Source organism: Nicotiana tomentosiformis, chromosome 2, assembly GCF_000390325.3.
Source record: "Nicotiana tomentosiformis chromosome 2, ASM39032v3, whole genome shotgun sequence".
Classification (NCBI taxonomy): Eukaryota; Viridiplantae; Streptophyta; class Magnoliopsida; order Solanales; family Solanaceae; genus Nicotiana; species Nicotiana tomentosiformis.
The window spans coordinates 185,751,518-185,772,448 of NC_090813.1; the positions used below are offsets into that span (position 1 = coordinate 185,751,518).

A 20,931-nucleotide genomic window follows, 5' to 3' on the forward strand; every position below is an offset into this window, starting at 1 on the left:
GTGGAAAGGGAGACAGGTCGAAAATTGAAGTGTCCCAAGATAGACAATGGAGGAGAGTATACTTCAAAGAAGTTTGAAGACTATTGCTCAATCCATAGAAGTAGACATGAGAAGACAATTCCTGGAATCCCATAACACAATGGTGTAGCTGAAAGGATGAATCGAACCATTGTCAAAAAAGTGAGAAGTATGCTCAAAATGGAAAAAACTACCTGAATTATTTTGGGGTGAAACAACTCGCACAACATGTTACCTGATTAATAAAAGTCCATCAATTCCATTGGAGTTTGACATTCCAAAGAAAATCTAGACCAACAAAGAGGTGTCCTACTCCATGTGAAAGTGTTTGGATGTAAAGCTTTTGCACATATACCTAAGGAGCTGAGAACGAAACTGGATGACAAAGTTATTCCCTACATCTTTGTCGGTTATGGAGATGAAGATTCGGCTATAGATTGTGGGACCCGGAAAGGAAGAAGATCATCAGAAGCAGAGATGTGATCTTCAGAGAAGATGTGGTCGGGATTGATGGTGATCAATCAACAAAGACCAAAAATGATAATGGTACAATCACTAACTTTATTAATGCTCCTACTTTACCTGTATGTAATCTTTCCACAAGTGAAGAATGGCACGCGGAAGGTGTAGATGAAAAGGTAGTTGAGCAGAGGGAGCACCCTAGTCCACAAGACTGTCACGACCCAAAAATCCAACTAGTCGTGATGAAACCTAACCCAACCCGTTAGGTAAGCCAATTACCAATTATCCAATTCCAATGAAATTAATTAAAAGAAATATCTAAAACCAATACATTTCCCCAAGAACTAATAGTACAAATCATGAGCTTCTAAGAATACAGTTTACAAAGCGGAGATAAAATAAATACATAGTCTGTTTGAATATTACATAACAGAGCTTTTATAAATCTAAGGCTACCATGAACAAGAGGCAGCTACAATAGGAACGCAAGTACATCTTCAAATCCGGAAACCATCGAGCACAGCAACAACAACAGCCAACATCTGCACGCAATGTGCAGAAGTGTAGTATCAGTATAACCGACCCCATGTACTGAGTGATGAGCTTCTACCAAGGTCGGGTCCAAAACCAATAGTCCACAACAGTCCATAACAACGTAAAATAAATAATACCAGAAATAACTCTGAGATAAAATGCTCAGCTAAATCATGATTTCAAAAATAGTTCTTCCTTTCAAGTACATCAGTAAAAACCCAAATCGTTTACCGAAGTTGCCGAAAATATGAATAAGTTTGAAAACAATAATTTTTCCCAAAAATCCTTTTAATAATAAATGAGATGTTTCATTTTCCTTCCAGATAACCCGTGTAAAAACAAATGCATCACAATGCCCATCTGTCAAAGTGTGTAAGAAATCATGAATGATGTGATGTTGTACAGCATGAGGAAAAATACATCTTTATGACTGTATGTCATGTGTTCATGCCAATGCAATGCAACTCAGTGATAAAATCATAAACATTCCCTCGGGCAGACCTCACAATCATTCGTATACAGCCTCTCAGGCTTACCTCACAATCACTCGTAAACAGCCCATCGGGCATACCTCACAATCACTCGTAAACATCCCCCCGGGCATACCTCGCCATCTCTCATGCCTCCCAGTCACTCAGCACTCGACACTCGCACTCAGTAGGTACATGCGCTCACTAGAGGTGTGTACAGACTCCGGAGGGGCTCCTACAGCCCAAGTGCTATAATCTGCACGGACAACTCACATGCTGCAGGGACAACTCACGTGCTATAATATCATATCAGAATCCGCACGGATAACTCACGTGCCATAATAAGCCAATAAGGCCTGCTGCACGCGGGCATCCCCGATCCATATAATAGTAATAATATATATAAAGCCAACATGGCCTGCTGCGGCATGCAGCCCGATCCCAAAATTATCCTCACAATCAGGCCATCGGCCTCCCTCGGTCATCAATCTCTCCAGTCTCTCTCTCATGGGCTCACAATGTCATGAAAATAGCCCAAAAATAATGATATGATATATCAATGAATAACAACAGAGACTGAGATATGATAGGTAATGAAATGAATATGACCAAGTATGAATTTTGAATTTAAAACAAATAATTCACAATAATATGACCTCTGTGGGTCCCAAAATACTGGCACATAGCCTCAACATAATTTTTTAAATATGCTTTGCAGCTCAATTTCTTTAACACATAAAACCGCATAGAGAATGTCAATATTATTTAACTACAACATTCCACAGAAACAATTATGTCACCATTTCTATAGTGAACGCCCACACGCCTGTCACCTAGTATGTGCGTCACCTTCCAACAATTCACATAATACATATATTCAGGGTTCATACCCTCAACTCCAAGATTAGAAGAGTTACTTACCTCGAGCAAGCCAAATCCAATGCCGAGCAAGCTAAACAATGCTCCAGAAATCCCATTTTGCGCATATCCACTTCCAAACGGCTCGAATCTAGTCACAATTGATTTGATTCAGCCCACGAAAATTATAGAAATTTATACCATATCAAAATACTAATATTTTCTATAAAATCCGAAATTACGCCCCAAAAATCACCCGTGGGGCCCACGTCTCGGAATCCGACAAAACTCACAAAATATCGATATAGCTTATATATTATCCATTTAGTATATATACTATACTATACTATATTATATATTCTATACTATACTATATATAAATCCTATATCGATATATATACTTTTTAGTAGTAACATGAAAGGACCAAAGGACTAAATGTATAATTTATAGAGCTATATATATATATATATATATATATATATATATATATATATATATATATATAAGCTATATTCGTAATTAAAAATTGAATATTAAAATTTAGGATGTTAAATAAAATTTAGGTCATAATTCTATAATAAAATTTATAAAGCATTGACTTAGATATTTTTTTTAACATTCTTTTGTCTCTAATATCTATTTAATTTTCTTTTAAAAAAAGCATCCTTTGGGCCCACTTAACCCATTTAGGGCCGGGGCCATTTAGCTCGGGACCAAACGGTCCCGGTCCCTACAAAAAGACCACTTAGCCTGGGACCGTTTAGCCCGTTTAATTTGGGACCGGGACCGTTTAGACCGGCCCACTTGCCACCCTTACCCGTGGAGCCCACATCTCGGAATCCGACAAAACTCACAAAATACGACAATCCATCCAATTACAAGTTCAACCATACTAATTTCAGTCGAATTTGACTCCAAATAGGTATTCAAACTTGAAAATTTCATTTTGTGACATTATAGAAATTTCCTTCTATTTCTCTTGAAGATTTAATAATATTACACCAAAAATGAAGATTAATTCATGAAACACAACCACAAGGGAGTCAAGAACACTTACCCCAAGTTGTGTGAAAATATTCCTCTCCAAAATCGCCCAAACCGTGCTCTAAAATCCGAAAATGGGTGAAATTGTCGAACCCTTGAACTTAAAGGATCTTGTCCAGTCGTTCCGCACCTGTGCCTCCGCTAGTGCGAGCAAAACGTCGCATTTCCGGACTTCACTCGCCTGCCCAGTTTTCGCTTCTACGCGCATCTTTCCGCATCTGCGCTTACGCAGGTGCGAAATTTTCCCTCGCACCTGCGACCAATGCCTCACAGCCCTCTGTCCGTATATGCGCTCCTTCTCGCGCAGGTGAGATTCCACACATGCGAAGTTCCTTCCGCACCTATGACTACTGTTCCGCAGGTGCGATTACATCAGAAGGCTTTAGTTCCAGCAGTCTTCCTAATTCAAAACTCAATCCGTTAACCATCCGAAACTCACCCGAGTCCCCCGGGACCTCAACCAACTATATCAACAAGTCCCATAACATAACACAGACCTATTCGAGGCCTCAAATCACACCTAGCAACATCGAAACGACGAATTACACCTAAATTCAAAATCAACGAACATTGAACTTTCAAATTCTACATCTTGTGCTGCAACACATCAAATCAATCCGGAATGACTTCAAATTTTGCACACAAGTCACATTTCACATTACGGACCTATTCAAATTTCCAGAATCAGATTCCGACCCCTATATCAAAAAGTCAACCCCTCGGTCCAACTTCCCAAAATTCAACTTTCGGCAATTCAAGCCTAATTCCACTACAGACCTCCAAATAATTTTTAGGATACGCTCCTAAGCCCAAAATCACCATACGGAGCTATTGGAATCATTAAAACTCCATTCCGGGATCGTTTACACATAAGTCGACATATGGTCACTATTTTAACTTAAGCTTTAAACCTTGGAACTAAATGTTCCAATTCATTCCAAAACCTCACCAGACCCAAACCAATTACCCCGGCAATTTACATAACAACTGTAAAGTACAATTTGAGCAGTAAATGGGGAAACGGGGTTGTAATACTCAAAACAACCGGCCGGGTCATTACATTCTCCCCCACTTAAACATATATTCATCCTCGAATGTGCCAAGAGTTGTTTCCAAGCTATCAAATCACTATTCCATCTTACCACGCACGTACCCAGGGGTGAACCCCCGTCACCCTATTTCATATAGGCTTGACAACACAATACCACTGAAATCATTAATTTAACTTTAGTCCATAAACCTTGGAATTTAATTTCCAATCTTTAGAATTTCTTTCAAGACAAGAATAATACATCTACACACTGTATAAGTCTGAACAAGTTGTATACACCTATAACCATAACCATAACCACGGACATAATCACCTAACATATTACACAACTCGCATGCTCGTAGCACCATTCCTGACCACAGTGACTACTCCAAAACCAACCAATTACTAGTATTAAACCCATATCGAACCAAACCTCATCCCAAAACTTTCATACACTGTTGATAATAAAAGAAATACGCGAAATTTCATGACCACTTACTAGATCAACAAGTCACGGAGCTCTCTCGCCCAACTAGAACCATAATCGCTTTATGAGCTGACTTTCAATATTATCCTTCTGAACATACCGTAATCAAACCTGATAGTACCCATTCTAGGTCCAATGACCTTATATTACTAAACACAACTATTCGACAGACATGATGCACCAATATAACTCAGAGCCACAACCCGTGCCATCCGTTCACCAATACGCAATAATTCAAATGTACTCAGTCATGGAAAATGACTCAAATGAGAGAACTGCCCTACCAGATTAACAAGTACCGCCACAACGAAATGCTGAAAATTCATCATACACCGTAGAACCATCACCCGATCCTAACACAAGGTTCATACCTTAACATAACTCTGCTGCAATGCGTGACCCCATCCAAATGCTGGTCCATAATATATACCTTGAGCCACCCCGCTCAAAATCAATAACGACGGAGAGGCAAATGACAAAAATGATACATAAAACCTGAAAGAACATAACCATTACGCAATCAATCATACAATACCCAAATACTCCTCACGCTGAAATTCCGCTATAAAGCTCAAATAGAACCGCACCATATGTGCACATAACCAATGAATCACAACTCCTCGTAGCATAAACGAGTAACTCACAGATCATTTCAGAACACGAATTAGTTCAACATCAACCGAATGACACATCCATCAACAATAGCAGTATGGAGCCAACCATTCCGGCTTAGTGTAGAATACACATCTTAATTGGGCCTACCTATGGACCCCCAAATCAACTCGGGTTACCCACAAATAGATAAAAATCCCTCCGAAAATCCATAATGACTGAATCATAACACATTTTATCATCTGGCTAGCTCCGGCCACAACTTCATAGTACACAACCATGAAACAATCTGCTCCTGAGAACTCCCAATCTCCAAATCCATAGAACACGCGAATCACCATACTTAATTCCATCACCACCACCCGAATGCCTAACACCTCTCTCATACACGATCATCCCACAAGAAATACTTTAAAAGTTCTTCCGTGCCACTTGGCAAAATTTGAATATCAGCAGTCTATCAACCATGTGAGTACCGCAATACTAATTTATACATCTGTAAGTCAAAATACAATGTGCCTTCTGAAGTCCCGCCCCCTCCTCATATAACACCAAGTAGTAATAGTATTCATCTAGATATATTTGAACTGTCCATGTTATCCAACATTCGTTACCTTCTCTTCAAGACTGTACTGCCACCTCGTACATGTAAATCTAACTTTCGCACAACACATAACATCTATCTTGCCATCATGTGAAAAGCACAAGAATCTTATTATCAACTTTGAGCCACCAATAATTTACATACACTTTTAGTTAGAAACCTTTCTCTTGCTTCTTTCCAGGAGGAAATCATAATACACAACACGTTCTCCACACCGGTAGAAACCATCAAGAATACTTTGGAATCCATTTGCACAACCAAGCCATCAGGACCTAATCTCTCTAACTCAACCAAGCGACGCAGGTCACCAAGCCCAAGAATATTGCCACCAAAACATCTGTAAAGTCTTACCACATCGTAATTACCCAAAGGACCGATCCTCCCATTACCATACTGGTCCAGTCTACTAATCAGTTGTCCTATTTTCTCCGAGTTCCTTCCGAATTTGTCTTCAGATTAATACTTCTCCTTGCTAAAACACCACGATCTTTAACCACAACTCACCCCACAAACCGTAGCATAGAACCATAATGCTCCACGGCCCTTAAGCAACTGTATTCTTCTTAAGCAGCTCCAGAAACACCACAACCATAACACTCACTCTGAAAATACCTTATGTGAATTTAAAATTGTTCTTCTTACCTTCCTTATACTAAAATGTAGAATCCATAGTCATACAGAATTTTCGTAAGTCCAGGAACCATCAAATGCAAATCTAAGGTTTTATCCATACACAAGTCCAGAGAAATTCTCAATTGCTATATAAAATTCTCAAACTCACTAGAATTTTTCTCGGAAGTCACCCACTTTGCTCAAATCTAAATTGCACCGCCCAAATGGGCCAAAAGACACGTGCCCCATTAGCACAACAACACTCAAAGAAGTAACTCTACTTTAACACCATCTACCAAATTCATACTTCGTGCGCACTACATCATTCACCAATAACAACTCACTCATCCCACGATTTGCATATACTCATACGTGCAATATAGACCGTAACCAGGAATTTCCTTATTCGAGTCATCCCCGATCTCAACTTCTGCAAGTCATAACTAACCCACCAGTATGCCTCAGCCCAACACTAAACCTTTACATATAACCATGAAAATGAATAATCAATAGCAGGCTCCCTCACTTGGCTCAAAACCATAGATTAAAACATTCCATAACTCACAATACCAATACTCTATTACTGTCATAATGCCACAGTCAGTTCAACGAAACTTCTTCTCAAACACATGCAACGCCAACTATAAAAATACCCCAAATCATCCGCTAAGCTCGCAATCATTTTCTTGACACTCAAGTCAACTTTCTCAGCCAGATTAAAATTCAAATCTCCACACATAGGCCATGTTGGCGGAAAAGAAACTCTCCACTCACATATAAGGAACATACCTACGTAGATTACTCCGCAGGGGATAACCCACATGCTTAGCCTCAAATTGGTATCTTGTTATACCCTTTTCGCAGTCACAATTACTACGCAATCACTTAATCTTTCCAAGTCCAAACTTATTAACAAGACATGAGAATTTAATTTCCCCCAAAATTTAACAATGTGAAAGATCCTTCAAAACATTCATACTCGAGACTGTACGTCACATCAAATCAAAAATCAAGCACCCAATGGCCTTCCCTTTACATTTCAAGGAAACACTTCTCATTATGTTCAAATTGTCTTAACACATCCTACGGTCACATCATACCCATCATAACGCCATTCCACCGCTCATCAAGCCATAAATTCCACTATAGGGACATTACCGGACATATGAGTCCAAATGTACAAGTTACAACTGAAGCTACCGAGCTTAAGCTGCGGTCTAAACCTAGCCCTAAGTCCTCCAGACTAGCCCATCACCAAAACATAGAATACTCATCTCGAACTTCGTTCATGGAATCACAAGACAGCGATGCACAGCTGATACCGAGCGCTCATGTGTGCATACGAATACGTGGAAGGAATTCAAAGAGTTATGTCTCAAGCTGAATAAATCACGCACGATAAGGAAAGAAAGATGGGAAGTATATATCCTAAATTCCTTGTAGCCTCTCGAAGATAAGTATGGACGTCATCATACCGATCCGGAAGACTCTACTAGACACTTGCTCATGACTTGTAGAACCTATGAATCTAGAGCTCTAATACCAATCTGTCACGACCCAAAAATCCAACTAGTCGTGATGACACCTAACCCAACCCATTAGGTAAGCCAATTACCAACTATCCAATTCCAATGAAATTAATTTAAAGAAACATCTAAAACTAATACATTTCCCCAAGAACGGGTAGTGTACAAATCATGAGCTTCTAAGAATAGAGTTTACAAAGCGGAAATGAAATAAATACATAGTCTGTTTGAATATTACATAACAGAGCTTAAATCTAAGGCTACCATGAACAAGAGGCAGCTACAACAGGAACGCAGGTACATCTTCAATTCCGGCAACCATCAAGCACAGCAATAACAGCAGCCAACATCTACACGCAATATGCAGAAGTGTAGTATCAGTACAAACGACCCCATGTGCTGAGTAAATAACAAGCCTAGCCTTATGTTGAAAGTAGTGACGAGCTTCTACCAAGGTCAGGTCCAAAACCAATAGTCCACAACAATCCATAACAACATAAAATAAATAATACCAGAAATAACTCAGAGATAAAATGCTCAGCTAAATCATGATTTCAAAAATAGTTCTTCCTTTCAAGTACATCAGTGAAAACCCAAATCATTTACAGAAGTTGCCGAAAATATGAATAAGTTTGAAAACAATAATTTTTCCCAAAAATCCTTTTAATAATAAATGAGATATTTTATTTTCCTTCCAGATAACTCATGTAAAAACAAATGTATCACTATGCCCATCTGTCAAAAAGTGTGAGAAATCATGAATTATGTGATGTTGTACAGCATGAGAAAAAATACATCTCTATTCCTGTATGTCATGTGTGCATGCCAAAACGATGCAACTCAATGATAAAATCATAAACATCCCCTCGGGCAGATCTCACAATCACTCGTATACAGCCCCTCGGGCAGACCTCACAATCACTCGTATACAGCCCCTCGTGAATACCTCACAATCACTCGGGCATACCTCACCATCTCTCATGCCTCCTAGTCACTCAGCACTCGGCACTCGCACTCAGTAGGTACATGCGCTCACTAGGGGTGTGTACAGACTCCGGAGGGGCTCCTACAGCCCAAGCGCTATAATCTACATGGACAACTCACGTGTTGCACGGACAACTCACGTGCTATAATATCATATCAGAATCCGCACGGACAACTCACGTGCCATAATAAGCCAATAAGGCCTGCTGCATGCGGGCAGCCCCGATCCATATAATAGTAATAATATATATAAAGCCAACATGGCCTGCTGCGGCGTGCAGCCCGATCCAAAAAATATCCTCGCAATCAGGCCCTCGGCCTCCCTCAGTTATCAATTTCTCTAGTCTCTCTCTCATGGGCTCACAATGCCATGAGAATAGCCCAAAAATAATGATATGATATATCAATGAATAACAACAGAGACTGAGATATGATAGGTAATGAAATGAATATGACCAAGTATGAATTTTGAATTTAAAACAAATAATTCACAATAATATGACCTCTATGGGTCCCAAAATACTGGCACATAACCTCAACATAATTTTTTTAATATGTTTTTCAGGTCAATTTCTTTAACACATAAAACCGCATGGAGAATACCAAGATTATTTAACTACAAAATTCCACAGAAATAATTATGTCACCATTTCTTTAGTGCACGCCCACACGCCTGTCACCTAGTATGTGCGTCACCTCCCAACAATTCACATAATACATAGATTCAGGGTTCATACCCTCAACTCCAAGATTAGAAGAGTTACTTACCTCGAACAAGCCAAATCCAATGTCGAGCAAGCTAAACAATGCTCCAGAAATCCCATTTTGCGCGTATCCACTTCCAAACAGCTCAAATCTAGTCACAATTGATTTGATTCAGCCCACGAAAATTATAGGAATTTATACCATATCAAAATACTAATATTTTCCACAAAAATCTGAAATTACGCCCCAAAAATCACTTGTGGGGCCCACATCTCGGAATCCGACAAAACTTATAAAATACGACAACCTATCCAATTACAAGTTCAACCATCCTAATTTTACTCAAATCCGACTCCAAATCGGTATTCAAACTTAAAAAATTCTTTTTGTGACATTATAGAAATATCCTTCTATTTCTCTTGAAAATTCAATAATCTTACACCAAAAATGAAGATTAATTCATGAAATATAACCACAAGGGAGTCAAGAACACTTACCCCAAGTTGTGTGGAAAAATTTCTCTCCAAAATCGCCCAAACCGTGCTCCAAAATCCAAAAATGAGTGAAAATGTAGAACCCTCGAACTTAAAGGATTTTGTCTAGTCGATCCGCACCTGCGGAAAAGATTTGCACACCTGCCCCTCCGCTTGTGCAAGCAAAATGTCGCATTTGCGGACTTCACTCGCTTGCCCAATTTCCGCTTCTGCGCGTATTTTCCCTCATTTGCGCTCACGCAGGTGCGGAATTTTCCCTCGCACCTGCGACCAATGCCTCATAGCCCTCTGCCCGCATATGCGCTCCTTCTCGCGCAGGTGCGATTCCGCACCTGCGAAGTTCCTTTTGTACCTGCGCATCTCGCTTCAGCACACCCCTGCCCGCACTTGCGACTATTGTTCTGGAGGTGCAATTATACAAGAAGGCTTCAGTTCCAACAGTCTTCCTAATTCAAAACTCAATCTGTTAACCATCTGAAACTCACCCGAGGCCCCCGAGACCTCAACCAACTATATAAACAAGTCCAATAACATAACACGGACCTACTTGAGGCCTCAAATCACACCTAGCAACATCGAAACGACGAATTACACCTAAATTCAAAATCAACGAATTTTGAACTTTCAAATTCTACATCTTGTGCTACAACACATCAAATCAATCCGGAATGACTTCAAATTTTGCACACAAGTCACATTTCACATTACGGACCTATTCAAATTTCCAGAATCGGATTCCGACCCATATATCAAAAAGTCAACCCCCGGTCAAACTTCCCAAAATTTAACTTTCGGCAATTCAAGCCTAATTCCACTACGGACCTCCAAATAATATTTCGGATACGCTCCTAAGCCCAAAATCACCATACGGAGCTAATGGAATCATCAAAACTCCATTCCGGGGTCATTTACACATAAGTCGATATATGGTCACTATTTTAACTTAAGCTTTAAACATTGGAACTAAGTGTTCTAATTCATTCCAAAACCTCACCGGACCCAAACCAATTACCCCGGCAATTCATACAACAACTGTAAAGTATAATTTGAGCAGTAAATGGAGAAACGGGATTGTAATACTCAAAACGACCGGTCAGATCATTACAAAGATGAAGAAGAAGAGCAACAACAACAACAACAACAACAACAACAACAACAAGAATAAGAAGAAGAAAAAGGAGAAGAAGAAGAAGAAGAAGAAGAAGAAGAAGAAGAAGGACAACAACCTTTGAGAAGATAATAAAGAGAGAAGGTAGTGTCTATGAGGTATCCTTCTTCGGAATATATACTCGTCACTGATGAGGGGGATCCAGAGAACTTCAAGGAAGTGATGTCTCATCCTGAACAAATCCAGTGGACGGAAGCCATGCGAGAAGAGATGGATTCTCTACTGAAGAATGGCACGTATGAACTGGTTGAACATCCAAAGGGCAAAAGACCACTCAAGTGAAAGTGGGTCTTTAAGCTCAAGAAAGATGAAAACAACAAGCTGGTCAGATAAAAAGCTTGATTGGAGGTAAAAGGTTTCGAACAGAAGAAAGGTATTGATTTTGATAAAAGTTTCTCACCTGTTGTCAAAATCATTTCTATTCGAACAATCTTGAGCCTGACAGTTAGCCTAGATCTTGAAGTAGAGCAGTTGGACGTGAAAACTGCATTTTTACATGGAGATTTGGAAGAAGAAATCTATATGGAGCAACCAGAAGGTTTTGAAGTAAAGGTGAAGAAATACATGGTGTGCAAGTTAAAAAAGAGTCTTTATGGGCTAAAACAAGTGCCAAGGCAGTGGTACAAGAAGTTTGACTCATTCATGAGAAGTCAAACATACACAAAGACTTTTTCAGATCCATGTGTATACTATAAGAAATTCTCTTAACAATAACTTTATCATCTTGTTGTTATATGCAGATGACATATTAATTGTCGGACAAGACAAGAAGTTGATTGCCAAGTTGAAGGAAGATTTTTCTAAGTTATTTGACATGAAAGACTTGGGTCCAGCACGACAAATTCTAGGAATGAGATTGTCCGGGATAGGACAAATAGAAAGTTGTTGCTGTCATAAACGAAGTACATTGAACGTGTGTTTAAACGCTTCAACATAATGAATGTTAAACCAGTTAGCACGCATCTTGCTGGTCATATGAAGTTGAGCAAGAAAATGTGTCCTACAAAAAAGGAAGATAAAGATAACATGGATAAAGTTCCACATTTCTCTGTCGTTAGGAGCTTAATGTATGCAATGGTATATATCAGACCTGATATTGCTCATGTTATCGTCGTTGTTAGCAAGTTTCTTGACAATCTGAGGAAAAAATATTGGGAAGTTGTGAAGTGGATACTCATATGTCTAAAAGGAACCTCGGATGAATATTTGTGTTTTGGAAGATCAGATCCAGTCTTGTTGGGCTATACATATGCTAATATTGTCGGTGATACTAATAATAGAAAATCAACTACTGGATATTTATTTACTTTTTCAGGAGGAGCTATATCATGGCAGTTTAAATTACATAAGTGCATTGCACTTTTAACAACTGAAGGGAGTACATTGCTGGTACAGAAGCTGGCAAGGAGATGGTATGGCTCAAGCGGTTTCTTCAAGAGCTTGGATTCCATAAAAAAAAGTATGTCATCTATTGTGACAGTCAAAGTGCAATAGACTTGAGTAAGAACTCCATGTACCATGCAAGAATAAAGCATATCAATGTGAGATATCATTGGATTCATGAGCAAGTGGAGAACGAATCTTTGCAGGTTATGACCAGATTCACACGAGTGAAAATGCTACGGATATGTTGACCAAAGTAATACCGAGAGACAAGTTTGAGCTATACAAAGAACTTATCAGTATGAGTTCTATATGAAAAAAAAAAAATACCTCCTTCAGGTGCATGGAACTCGAGGGGAAGATTTGTGGGGTCCATCCCTTAAATTCTCATGTGAAAGAAAGAGCTTTCCTCTGCACCGTCCAAATCCAAGCTTGTCAAATAATGATTTGTCTGGCAAGGAAAAGTCAAAAAAGAAGGAGGACAAGTTTGGTAAGTTTACTATTACCAATGTCACCACTAACATCTTTGAGAGGTTCATCACCTTTATAAATAAAGAAGTTCATATTCAGTTGTCAGATACACCAAAACGGAGAGAAAGAGAGCGATTCACATAGTAAGAAACAAAATACTCTATGAGAAAAAATATAGAGAATTTGAGCGATATTTGTAGTGAGGTGGAAAAGTCAAAAGAGGGTTATTTCTTTTGAGTGTGTAGTGGTCTTGGTGTATTTTTACTCAGTACTACAAATTATAAAATCCTTGCTATAGTGAAATCAGTTGCTCCTCTCGGCCGTGGATTTTCCCTTATTCAACAAGAATTTTCCACGTAACAATCTCGGTGTCCTTGTTTCTCTTATTATTACCGTTGGTTACTATATTTAGTAATTCATATTTATTACGGTCGTATAACGAATATTATTTCTGTGGGGGTTATTTTCCCAACTTTATTGACTCTAGATTTTGAATTCATACGTGCGTACAAACATCCTATAATATAATTCATGACAAGGTTATCAAATTCGTGGTCATTTTCTCTTCAAGTTATTTCCCGAATGAGCAAATTATGATGTGGGCAATTATGGGGCGACGATATGGAGCTTAGCTAGCATATCACTAGCGTCTGGGAATTAAAGATTGAAGGACAGGCACATGCCCAACTCATACTTCCCTTGCCTGCAATTTTTTTGTTGCTTAAAACCGGGGAAGAATTAACCTAAACGGATACCTGCCCAACCACGTAAACTAAAAATAGTCGACAATGTATAATATATGTACAATTTATGTATCATATACTTATAATCGAATATGATCAATGTATATCGGTTAAAAATAAATAAATAGTAAATTCGACCAACCCTGAAAATTTATCTTTTATTAGACGGGCATTATAAAGACTGTTTTCACTTTTTAGGTTACCTAAAGAATAACTAGAAGTAAACATTCATAATAAGTGGAATTACCAACCTTAAAAATAAAAGGTATAACCTGTATGACATGTTAAAATATAGGTTATAGTAAATTCGTTATACTGTCATGTATATAAATTTAGTCCTAAACGTGGGAAGTGTTTTGACGCATTTTCGCACCATTCACAATTAGTTTGTTTTCCCCTTTAGTTTGCCTAATTTCCTTTCTTCATTCATAATGTGCTTGAAGCTTATTTCGAACAATGATGCAAGTGTTATGTCCAGTTTTGTGAAATTCTTCGTTACGTAACGACGAAAAGTATCACTTCATGAAATGATAAATTTGGTGTGATGGCATCGTTACCTTGTTTTTTTCTATCATATTGCCCTTCCTTATTATTAAATAATCATATTTTATTCTTTACCCTACTATTTTATATAAAAATTCTACTCCGTGTCCTATTTTCTTAGTAATCTTGTAAATTTATTCTTCATACTGTTGGTGTATGACATTATGAAACAACAGCAAACGATACAATTTATCCAAACGTAATATTCATCAAATAATTCATTTAAATACAATACAATATAATATAACACGATATATTATACGACATTTGTGAGGTAAGGTTTATAGGACAAGTTCCCCTGTTGCCTAACCAACATGCGAGCTTCTTTAAATTCAATAATCATAATGATTTTGATATTGCACAAGAAGAGACATAAAGTGATATTATTGCTGCAAATATGTGCTCTTCTTTAAATCTTGTCTGTCTTTTGGTATTTTTCCTAGTTATAGGGGCTTTTGCCAGTAGAGCCAAAGACTTGCCTTTTGATGTCAACTATTATATTCTATTTGGAAATGAACACGTCGTGTCCTTCAACCAAGGAAGAGCACTTCAGATTTCAATGGACAAAACCTCTGGTAATTTAGTTATCTATTTTTCTTAAAACTAATTTCACAAGATAGTGATATTTATCGTTGTTGAGGTTTTTGTTTTAAGATGAAATAGTATTAAAATGAGGGTGAATGGGAAATGGAGGGAAAATAAAATTTTGAGTAAAATTTTAAGTTTCTCCCTCTTGACAATGAGACATTGTCCCATATTGGAAGAGGAAAAGATTTTTGGTGGGTATATATATAATTGCTCTTCTTGTAACTCTTAAAAAGTTAAGAAGAAAGCAAGCCTCGCGCCGTCGTCGTCGTCGCTCGCTCGGCTTCGGATTTCTGAGTTTCTACTCCTTCGTTCTGCATTGTTTTAACTTCAAACAAAGCAACTGTAAGTGTGATTTGCTACCGAACTTTGTGTTCGCTGAAACACTGGGGTTTGAAGCCTGAAATACTAGCAGGGAATTAAATTCCTTAAGGAAACACTATGAATTCAGTGGGCTCGAATTAATTACTGTTTCATTACGTTAACTTATATTTTGCAGAATTATTATTTACAAATACAGCAATATTGGCGGGACTAACAATCGTATGCACAAATATCGAGTAACTTTATTCACTAATATTTGTACGGGTGGAAAGAAATCACATAGTTATCTACTTTTTCTTGCTTCATTATATGTCTATTTTCTTGCAGCAGTAACAACATTAGTTAATTGTCTAATTAAGTTGCATACTTTAATTCCGTCACAATTATTTTAGAAAACCCACTAGAATAGCGTAAGCCAACTGTAGTTTTAATTTTTAGCAAATCTTAGCTTAAGCTGTTAGAAAAAAAGCAGTCTTTAATTGCTTAATTATGTTTTCCACACGTCTCTCACGTGCGGACCACTCTTTTTCTTGGGTCAAATGCCTGAGAGTTTTTTTCTTCTTGTTAATGGATGCTGGCTATGAGAATTCAATCGCATACTTTAAGTTGTGTGACCGTCTCGTCTAAAAATTTAAGTCGTTAGAAGGAAGAATATTTTTAATTACTTAATTTTATTTTTAACATATATATCACCAGGGGCGAATGCAGAGGGTTAGCAAAGGGTTCAATTGAACCCATAACTTTTGACGAGGAGTAAAATTTTACGTGTAAAAATTTCTTAAAATTGTAAAAATAATAAATATGAACTCATAACTTTAAAAATATAATTGGTTCAATGCTAAAAACTTTATAGTTGAACCCATAGACTTTAAATCCTGGATCCGCCTCTGTATATCACCATGTAGCCCAAAAAATGATGAAATTAAATAAGTATTTTCGTGCATGATCGACTTTAATTTTCCATATATGTATTGCATGACGTACTTTAATTTTTTAATACATGTTCCATGCAAAAACATTTGTTGAATTATATATAGGATCTGGCTTTGGGTCCAAGGTGAATTATGGTTCAGGCTTCTTTCACATGAGAATACAGCTACCGGACAAAGACTCTGCAGGAGTCGTGACTGCTTTTTATGTAAGTATAATTAATATTAACTTCTTATAAACTTATTTTAGTAAATTGAGTTTAACTTCTATATACTGACAATTTTAAAAAAATCAAATTACTCATAAAAGTGAGATTAACAACCTAAAAATAAAGCAGATTGCCAGATTACGTGCTATAATATATTAAAATACATTGAGTCGGCTTTGACCTAAGTCAAGTAAAGCAATAGCCTTAGGCCCCGAAATATTAAGGCCTCAAAAATTACCCATATTATATATATAATTTAAATAATTATGTACTTATTATTAGTGAAAAATAAAAACATTTCAATTATTTGCAGTCAATTAGTACTTACAGTTTAAAGTTGTAGCTATAAGAGTAAACATCAAATAAAATATATTTAATTTTTATCGAAAAATTTAAGGCCTCTTTTTAAATTTTAACTTGACTCCCCATTATATATAGCCGCCCCTCATTGTTAGTCTAAACAAAAGTTGCATTATTAGTGTATATAAGTTAAAACTAAGTAAATTTAATATTTAAGAATTGCAAATTTGCTGATGGGGTCTAAATTAAACAATATAATTATGGTTGCAGTTAAGATCAAATACAAACAGAAACAATCATGATGAGGTAGATTTCGAGTTTTTGGGCAACAGAGAAGGTAAACCATATACGTTGCAGACGAACGTGTTTGCAAATGGCCAAGGAAACAGAGAGCAAAGGATGCATCTTTGGTTTGATCCAACTGCAGATTTTCACAACTACAAAATCCTATGGAACGAGCATCAGATAGTGTAAGATAATTAAATAGTATGTAGTTATACAATTTAATGTCATATATATGTGTTTTCAAATAATAGCGGTACTGTCCAACCAGTTTGAGCTATTCCACTAATATTTCTGCTATTTTGTTTTACAAAAAAGTATAGATCTTGGTTCAAATAATTAGATTTATGTAAATAAGGGTTAATCTTAGCTAAGAATAATATTCTCAGATGAGATACTTAAAGAAACAATAAATATCACACAAGTTATTCTCGGATCTAGTGGAAAAGCATGGACAAGAATCTCAGTGAAAATGTGATGTTTGTATCTTATCAAGTAAGAGCTGAATCTTTAAGTCAAAGTGTGTTTTTTACAAATGAATATCATATGTCCCCTATCATTGTCTCTTTTTCTATTTATATGTGGCATATTACTAAGAAATCCTAATAGTATAAGTGTAGAGAATATCTACTAGAATATTTTCTTTAATACCCTATCTTGAAAACTAGCCATTATAGCTCTGTCAACGGTACTCGACCTCGACCTCGGCCCTTGTTGACACCTCGACTACGGCTCTCGTTGACTCTTCGACCACAGACTTCGCTATTCCTTGGGTCATTTCGACAAATGACGCGACTTGAGAACTTTTCCCTTAGTACTATCTTGGCTCAAATATTCTAAAGCCATATTTTGACCCATACATATTTCACATCAGCACAAGTACTATAGAGTAACTTTCACTAGCAAGAGTTAGACAAATAGAAAGAAAAAAAACCTAGCGTCTTTTGTCATAGTTACGTTGGTCTGACAATGAGTTGTTCGTTTAGTTGAATCTTCTTTTACCATGTAGTAACATGTGCTATTTATCAATATTCTTAGTCTTTTTATGCACATATTTACATTATTATTATTATTATTATTATTATTATTATTATTATAGTTTAACTGGTTTGTAGAGATTGCCAACCTACGGTTGAGTCTAATTGAAAAGAATTTTGCGTTTGTTTTAATTAACTTCAAAAAAGAAAAGTTAGGTTGAATCTTCTTTTACCATGCACTATAACATAACATATCTATATATTTTCTTTTCACTCAAGTATGTAGATTTTTCACAATAATGATTGTAGATAGCGGTGGACTCGGAATTTTGCATCCGGCTTATTATCACAAAAATTTTGATTAGTGTGTATGAGTTTTGGATATAGGATTATGGGGTTTTTAAGGGTTTAGTTCATATTCCAAATTGGTTTTCATCATTATTTTCAAGGCTTAATGTATGTATACACATTTGATTATTTACGAAAAATGTTAGTCCTATTTACACATGTACTTAGTGAATTTCTAGCAAATTAACAGTGTCTGATGACATCTCTTGTGGCGTGTGTCTCCGCCCCTGATCGTAGAGATCTCAAATATTACGGTTGAGTCTTATAATTTAAACCACAATATCATATAACAATTGGAAATTGTAAAATTTTATTATATTGTCGGTCACTTAAAATGTTACTACAAAAGTACGTGCAATCCATAATAAGTACTGAAGTTATAATTAGTAACATGTAATAGAAGACAAGTAATCTTATGCAACATATTAAATTATATTGACTGTATAAAGATGCATTTACGTTGTCAGTTTATATATAAGTTAAATTAATCCTTTTTTTTTGCACATGTTTCAGGTTTTTTGTAGACAATATTCCAATTAGAGTTTTCAAAAACAAGGCAAATATTGGAGTGAGCTATCCATCAAAACCAATGCAAATACTAGCTACAATATGGAATGGAGATAATTGGGCAACGGATGGAGGATTAACAAAGACCAATTGGTCTTTTGCACCTTTCAAATCTCATTTCCAAGATTTCGATATTATTGGCTGCCCAATTAGTTCCATTAATACTAATTGCAATTCTCCTAATTTTTGGTGGAACCAAAGAAAATATTGGAAGTTGAGTTCTAACCAAAGAAAAAAATATGCAGAAGTTACAGCCAAGTATATGACTTATGATTATTGTGTTGATAAGTCTAGGTTTTCTACTCCACCTCCAGAATGTTTTTCATAAATCATAGGCGAATTGAGAGTATAGAGAAACAATATATGCACCTTTCATACATAATTTTAATATTTTTTTTAATTTTACAAGTATACATATATACATATATAGTTCGAGTTGGAAACAATATGTGCATGATATTTGATAGGCCCACCTAACACTTTTTTCTTTACAAAAATGGAACTACACTAAATGAAAAGTGTTTACCCTCAAAACCAGATAACAATTAAATTTGTAAGTGGTTTTGACGATACGCGGATTTATTCGACACAAAGCAGTAAATAAAGATAAATTAAATAAATAAGGATAAAGTAAGCTCAAACCACACGAAGATGGCGATTTAAGCCTTAGTGAAATATTGGCCCTCGATCTAGGCTCGTAACAACAAGCACTGATGAACGAAAGCAGAAGAACTAATAACAGAAAAGGTAATGGTATATTGCCTTGGAATGTATGTTACAACGTGTTTTATGAATTATCAGACTCCCTTTATATAGTATAGGAGTTCTACTTTAGGTACAATTCTATAAAAGGTAAAAAATATTTTGATTTACTGATCGCCGGTTCTTTATCGGTATGTGCCGAGATTTCCGCCATAATATCCGGCCGGTCACGGATATTTTGCTATGCTGACAATGTTTCTTCAAAGTCGTTTGAGGTTAGGACCGGTTTCGGGATCATGGCCTCGATATTCTTGAAGGCAGGCGTCCTATCTCCGGGTTCTAGCCCGGTAAGACTTGGAATCGATCTTTAGTCCTTTATTGTCATGTCTCAAGCCTGGCTTACCATGTCGGAGGCTAGGATGCACCACGAGCTCGATTTCGACCGTATACAGATAGTCCCTTCATTTTTCGGAGAATAGACGACGAGAAACAATATGAGCTTCCGATTCTCACTTCGATGCACTGTGACAGAAATGAAAAAACAGTCAAAACGTCTCGTCAGTCAAGTCCTGATGGCATTAAATACATGTCAGCCGTCGGTCGGCCATTCTTGGATGCGAACCGTCGCTGAAATACTATAAATACCTCTTCCTTTGTTCATTTTAACTTTACATCCAAACCTTCTACCCTCGTACTCTTAAAATTTTAATATTTTCTAGAACTTTTACTCCAGTTATCTGAGATCCTTTGCAAGAACTCTTGTTTGTCTTCATCTCAATCCAATAAGTACAATCCTTCAACTTCCTTTCTTTCTCCATTTTTCCTCCATCTTTTAAAGAAATGGCAAAGACTTCCTAAACCATTCACTAGAAAGAAAACCCTTCTACTTCGCGGCTGGCTATTGAGGTCGACGAGCCCGTTTTGCGTACTGCCATCGATGAACCAGTACCGGAACC

At 37.0% G+C, this 20,931-nt stretch overlaps 1 protein-coding gene across 1 annotated transcript; it reads left to right on the forward strand.

Moving 5' to 3' along the window:
• Positions 1-15,109: 15,109 nt before the first annotated feature.
• Positions 15,110-19,655, forward strand: LOC104116542 (xyloglucan endotransglucosylase/hydrolase protein 2-like). Its single transcript, XM_009627423.4, has 4 exons — positions 15,110-15,327; positions 16,699-16,799; positions 17,370-17,569; positions 19,220-19,655. The coding sequence occupies exons 1-4, from the start codon at positions 15,150-15,152 to the stop codon at positions 19,599-19,601; spliced, it is 861 nt and encodes a 286-aa protein (XP_009625718.1). The 5' UTR covers positions 15,110-15,149; the 3' UTR covers positions 19,602-19,655.
• The last annotated feature ends 1,276 nt before the right edge of the window (positions 19,656-20,931 follow it).

Excerpts from the sequence above, each read along its gene's own strand:
- LOC104116542 (XM_009627423.4), top strand. The coding sequence starts at position 15,150 with ATGTGCTCTTCTTTAAATCTTGTCTGTCTTTTGGTATTTTTCCTAGTT. Across the intron at positions 16,800-17,369 it reads GAGTCGTGACTGCTTTTTAT|TTAAGATCAAATACAAACAG; the intron begins GTAAGTATAATT and ends TTATGGTTGCAG. Across the intron at positions 17,570-19,219 it reads TGGAACGAGCATCAGATAGT|GTTTTTTGTAGACAATATTC; the intron begins GTAAGATAATTA and ends CACATGTTTCAG.